General features: G+C 51.2%; 1 protein-coding gene across 4 annotated transcripts in view; it reads left to right on the top strand.

The window, feature by feature from the left end:
- MLLT4 (myeloid/lymphoid or mixed-lineage leukemia; translocated to, 4) overlaps positions 1 to 6,070 on the top strand; it is a 69,154-nt gene that overhangs the window by 8,065 nt on the left and 55,019 nt on the right. For 3 of the 4 annotated variants that reach the window (XM_014542258.1, XM_014542250.1, XM_014542254.1), the window contains exons 5-8: positions 378 to 535; positions 936 to 1,047; positions 2,181 to 2,348; positions 4,947 to 4,991. In XM_014542258.1, coding sequence (XP_014397744.1) covers positions 378 to 535; positions 936 to 1,047; positions 2,181 to 2,348; positions 4,947 to 4,991 — 483 coding nt within the window. The remainder of the gene's footprint in view (positions 1 to 377; positions 536 to 935; positions 1,048 to 2,180; positions 2,349 to 4,946; positions 4,992 to 6,070) is intronic. The other variant, XM_014542265.1, reaches the window with a different exon arrangement.

The following is a 6,070-nucleotide window of genomic DNA, read 5'->3' as shown; positions in this document are numbered from 1 at the left end:
GGGGGGGGGGGGGGGGGGGGGGGATGGCTGTGTGACAGCGGAAGGTGAGGACACGGGACAGCCCTGGAGGAAGCAGCAGGACTGTCTACTCGCTTCCTCCTCGCTCTGTCCGTTATCCTCGCAGGAGTCTGTTCCCCGTCCTGAAACCAGCGGGGCTGGAGAGGCCAGGAGTGCGCTGTCCCCCTGCCAGGCGCGTGCTGTGGCAGAGTCACTGGGTTGTGTGTGCCCCCCTATAGGAGATGAAGATGGAATTGCGTCTGTTCCCTGTGGGCCTCCATTGCAGCGAGAACTTGGGCGCCCTTTTCTTAAGTGACTGCAAACGCCCGCTGCCTGGTACTGGAGTGAAGTTGTGCTCAGAGACGTCTGATGTTTTCCAGGTGGAACGTTGAGGATTTATGCAGATAGTTTACGACCAAATATCCCCTACAAGACCATCCTGCTGTCTACCACGGACCCTGCGGACTTCGCGGTGGCCGAGGCGTTGGAGAAGTATGGCCTGGAGAAGGAGAACCCCAAGGACTACTGCATTGCCCGGGTGAGTGGCTGCGGCAGCGCCGCCCTGTGGTGCCAGCGAGAACTTGCCAGTGAACTTGCCCGAGGCTGATTCCTTCCCCTGTGCAGTTTAGAATCCGAAAACCCATGTGTTACAGCAATAGGAGAGCATTCCCTCTCCCGTTACACAAGTTACCCATGCTCCTGTGCGAAGTGAGGGAAGGAAGGAGGCAGGTTGGGAATAAAGGTCACCCACAGTTCTATCGGGGGAGCAGCGATTCACATTCCGCCGTATGTCCTTCCAGGTGTTACTTGGCCTGCACAGGTAGAGTTTGACCAGTTTGCTTTCACAGTGACTCTGTTGACCCCCAAACCATGACTCTTTGTTTAAATGCCCGTGATTTCCTTCTGCGGGACAGTCACAGTGGACGGCTTTGTTTTAGGTTATGCTCCCGCCTGGCGCCCAGCATTCTGATGATAAAGGTGCTAAGGAAATGGTCCTGGACGATGACGAGTGCCCCTTACAGATCTTCCGGGAGTGGCCCAGCGACCGCGGTGAGTGCCGGGGGTGTGCGCCTGCTGAGCCGCTGGCTCAGTCTCTCGGCTGTGGGGGAGCCCGGCTGTGGGGGAGCCCGGCTGTGGGGGAGCCCGGCTGTAGGGGAGCCCGGCTGTGGGGGAGCCCGGCTGTAGGGGAGCCCAGCTGTAGGGGAGCCCGGCTGTGCTCCCTGCGGGCTATTTGTGGGGCGGTTTTCTCTGTCCTCCCTGGTCCCCTTGTTCGAGGCCACGTTCAGTGGCTCATGTGCAGACCTGGAACAGACCGTTCCCCTCCAGTAGGCGTGTCACGTCTTAAAGAAGCTGGGCCCCCACACTGCCTGCGTGGAAGGTCATGGTCCCGTCAGCCGTGGAGTCCCGCGGTGCTGGCCAGATGACTGGGTGGATTGGCAGATGTGTTCCAATAGGGAAAGCAACCTGCCACCCTAAAGGTTGTCCAGCAATCGATTATTTAAAAAATGAGCCCAGGCTTTTCACTCTGCAGGCCGTTGGCTCTCATTGTTCCAGAGCAGGGAAGGGGTTCCCTGTGTCTTGATGGGACAAGTTTTCTTGCTCTCGGTTCACATGATACGCTCCCTGCTGTGTAGCTGGTCTTTGCATTAGTAAATACATAAAGGTTTACTGCCAGTCAACCCTGGCAGTGCTTGAATGTGGACTGGTAGTTTTAAAAGTACACTCTCTCCATACTTTTTCTAGACAGTATACAGGTAAGCTTTATTAAAGTTAAATTCCTTTGAATTCTGAGTTAAGTCAGTTGAACTAAATAAAAGTCAGATCAACTAAACAGATATTTGTGTGTATAGAGTGTGTGTGCGTGTGTTACACGTGTGTGTGTGAATATATTTATTGCTCATAGGGTTGTTTACCAAGATAAACACTCATTCGTTCTTACACTGATGTGTGCTTTTCAAGGATGCCACGTGCTTGGGTAGTTGATAATGTGAATTCACCTTTGCAGCTTGGTTGCTGGAGTCTCAGAGCACATCCAGAGACTGTACTGTCTCTGTTGAGTAGAGCATACTTGGGAAGCGTGCACGCAGTTTGCCTTGGGAGATGTCATTGGGTTGCATCTTTGGTCAGCTGGCCGTCTGCACTCCCGTGCGTCTAGTTCATACCCGGCATTGCTTCTATTCCAGGGATTTTAGTCTTCCAGTTGAAGAGGAGGCCCCCAGACTATGTCCCCAGGAAAACCAAGAAGCACCAGGAGGGGCGGCCCGCGAAGGGCAAGGAGAGAGCCGACGGGGCGGGCTACGGCTCCATGTTGCCGCCTGAGAAGCTGCCGTACCTCGTGGAGCTGAGCCCAGGTGAGGCGCAGAGAACGGTTCGTTTTGTAAAGGAGTTTTTCTCTTGCCTGACAACCTGTTTCAAACCATTTATTTTTCTAAAAAATAACCCTCATAAGATGACATTTACTTAAAAAAACACTCAAAACCTTAAGGTCCTAAGATATGTACTTTTCATGCATAAAAATAAAGTTCACATAGGCAGAAGTTGGTATTGAAAAAAAAGTTAAAATAGTGGCAATAGAGAATAAAGGAAAGGTTTAATTGATCTCCATTAACATTTTTTTTGTTCAAAATGACCTTGCAAAGTCCTTCCTCCAGCTGACAGCCTGAGATGGGCTCCTCCCAGGCAGGTTCAGGAGGGCCAGGCGTGGACTCAGCCGTGCTGGATGTATGAACAGTGTCTGAAAAGAATGTCCTTAAACTTAACAGTGCAGCAGAGAAATTGCCTGTGAGAGGGAGGGTGTCTGGTTTCAAATGAGAGTAGACCAAGTTTATTTTCCTGTTAGGCTTAAAAAACTTGTTTATAGAGCTCTCTTAAGCCAAAGCTGTTGTAAGTGAGCCATCAGGTAGAAAAATACATTGATGTTCTTAAACGTTTTACATACATATCCCTATGTAGTATATATGTTTGCATATGTGATACACATGGCATGTTTATGACTTAGATAAACGACATCATTCCGAGTTGATGTGGTTCGAGTACTAATGTGGCCTGTGTTACACTGCGCTGTGCGAGACAGGCGGTGGCTCCCTCCCCGCCAGGACTGCGTTTAACTACAGGCCGTTAGCAATCACAGAAAAAGGGAGCTGGAAACCAAGCCAGATGCATAGGCAACCCATGGTTCTCTGGGCAGGTGTTCTGTCATTCTCTCCTTTCATTCTTAAGTGTGTGTTTGTTTGCAAGGTTGTGACTGCTGGGGAGACGGTGCGATGGCCCGGCAGGCTGCATCGATGCAGGAGAAGTGGTGCTGCTTTGCCGGGTACTGGCCGTCAGCGCTCGGTGGCAGTTTGCTGCAGGTCCTAGTTTATGCTGATGATGTTGGAGGGTTTTTACTCCATCAGCTGTTTGTGAGGAATAGGTTAGTGTTACTTCGCCCCTCAGTCTCTGGCTGAACAGTTTGTGGAATGTTGCTTGCTCGCTGTGGTTTGGACACGTCCCGGTATCAGTGTGTCTGTGGGGTGTGTGCACGTGTTGGTGCCTGGAGTCTGAGGCAGTGGCTAGCAACTGCGAGACGGCCATTTATTTCTGAACTTAACATTTTTTAGTCAGGATCTTTGAGCATTGGGTCTGTTCTTTAAAGTTTCGCATTACATGCTAGAAATTAATGATTATTTTCTTTAAACCAAAAATTTTGAGGATTTAGAAGTATTATTAGTTCAGAGAGAATTGATAAATAGCAGTCAACATAGAATAGTTTTCAAATGAGTAATGGAAAGTTGATTTGAGTGGTAGCAGAGACAGGCTGAGAATTCGTTCATTGACTGATTTGACTAATAGTTATTGAATCCTTATTATATGTCATCGTCTGGCCTTGGAGATAGCGCCCCGACAAACAGATTAAACCCTGATTTCAGGAACTTATATTCTAGCAGGAATTGCTATTTTGACAGCTTATTTCCTATGTATAGTCTCCCAGGTGATGAGAATATATAACATTTTTTGTAGGTGTGGGAAAGTGGTAGAGACTAGATAAGTTTTACTTCTGTGCTCCTTTTCAACAAATATTGGCAACAGCACGTTACATGCCGATTAATATGTGTCCTTTGTCCGTGGCCTTCTGCTACGTTGGTCAGCGTTTACTGAGCTAATGCTTTAGGCTGAGCAGTGGGTTTCCAAGGTGAGTGAGATTGCTCCTGCCATTGAGTGATTGCACCCAAGAGTTGCTGGTGATACAGTGTGGTGAGTCCCCGTGCGTGCGTTGGTCCGACGTCCCTCCTGTTGGGTGGCCTTATTGTCTGACAAATGCCCAATGCTCAGATCGGCGACCACTGTCAGGGTGAGCAAGTGGTGGCAAACCTGAGTGCTGGGCAAGGTCTTACACGGAAACCTTGTTCTTCTCAGTAGCCCTGCTGTCTCTCTAAGTGTTCACTCTTAGAGTCAGCGTGCTGAATGGAGTGGAAGGTGTTCCATTGCCAAGCAAGTAATTTATCCATGTTGACTTGTTGTGAATGGATGAGAACCGTATTTCCACCGGACACGTCATCAGACTGGGTCTGTCCGCAGCCGGCTGAATGCCTGAGGTGTGTGAGGTGTGGGTGTAGCTTACACTGTCTTTTGGAGAAATGGGGGCTCAAAAGCTCCTGTAGGCTTTGCTTTGGGTTTGACTGTGTTCTTTCAACAGAAGACTGCGGGGGGCGTGGACTCCAGGCCTCCCTCCCTGCTCTCCTGCCTGTGACTCACTGTCGTCTCGGTGTCTCCTTACAGTCCGTTGTCTCTAACACGCAGCCTGCCTGGGCCTGTCGTCCGTCCTCATCCTGAAGGTGGTGGGGTGGACGCTTTCCTCCCGGCCGAGCGGTCTCACTGCAGCTCACCTCTCCTGTCTCTCCCTCTCCATGTCCCGCATGGCCTCTGTCGCTGCGCTGCCTTCACCTGGGTCCTCTGCATGCGCACCCCAGGGAGAAGGAACCACTTTGCCTACTGCAGCTCTCACGCTCACGAAGGTAACGCTGTGCTCCTGCTGCTCAGCTCGGGCGCTGACAGAGCCTGGTGTGTGTGCGCATTGGTGTGGAGTTGGTATGAATGACTTATTTTAAGACACTTAATGTACTGTCATTAATAAGCATTCCATATCCAGAATTCATTAAAAATAATGGGAACTTATTTTGCAAAAATGTCCAATTCCTTTACTAGGCTGACTTAAGTGAGAACTTAAAGAAGGGAGAGAGCGGTTTTCCTATTCTTCTCCCCTCCATCCCCCCAAGAATAAGAGGGAAGAAGCAGGGACGGGGAAGGAGAGAATGAGAATAGTGCGAGTGAGAAAGAGACAGGGTGAGAGAGACAGAGAGGCAGCAGGCAGGAGGAGTGCTTTGTTCAGCACCGTCCGCGACCTTGGGGTGCAGTGATGGTGGTGGGAGGAGTGTCTCAGGTCCGAGACTCCTTGGGAGGCTGCAGGGGAGGCCAGCCGTGTGCTGGGAGCTTATGTTACTGCCAGGCCTGAGATGTCCTCAGGGCTCCTTGTTCTCGGGCGACCTCATCTCTTCTTGTCGGCAAACGGTGCTTTCTCCCCGGAACGTGCTACTCCAATTTTGAGTATCTCCGTCTTTGTCATCTTAAATGCTACAGCTAGTTGTTGGTTTTATGGAAATACTTTGTTTTTATCTGCTTTTATAGTTTAAACTAGAGGCCCGGTGCACGTGCACTCGGGGGTGTCCCTCAGCCCGGCCTGTGCCCTCTCGCAGTCTGGGACCCCTTAGGGGATGTCCACCTTCTGGCTTATGCCTGCTCCCCGGGGGATCGGGCCTAAGCTGGCAGTCAGACATCCCTCTGGCAGCCCTGGAGCCCTAGGGGGATGTCCACTTGCCAGCGGGGACCAGGCCTAAGCTGCAGTCGGACATCCTTAGCGCTGCTGAGGAGGCAAGAGAGGCTCCCACCACCACCGCTGTACTGGCAGCCATCAGCCTGGCTTGTGGCTGAGCAGAGCTCCCCTGTGGGAGCGCGCTGACCACCAGAGGGCAGCTCCTGCATCGAGCGTCTTCCCCCTGGTGGTCAGTGTGTGTCATAGTGACCAGTCATTCCCAGT

The sequence above is a fragment of the Myotis brandtii genome, unplaced genomic scaffold (genome assembly GCF_000412655.1).
Source record: "Myotis brandtii unplaced genomic scaffold, ASM41265v1 scaffold1077, whole genome shotgun sequence".
Lineage (NCBI taxonomy): Eukaryota > Metazoa > Chordata > Mammalia > Chiroptera > Vespertilionidae > Myotis > Myotis brandtii.
The sequence above is the reverse complement of the archived record's forward strand: the minus strand, read 5'-3'. Positions and strand labels throughout refer to the sequence as shown.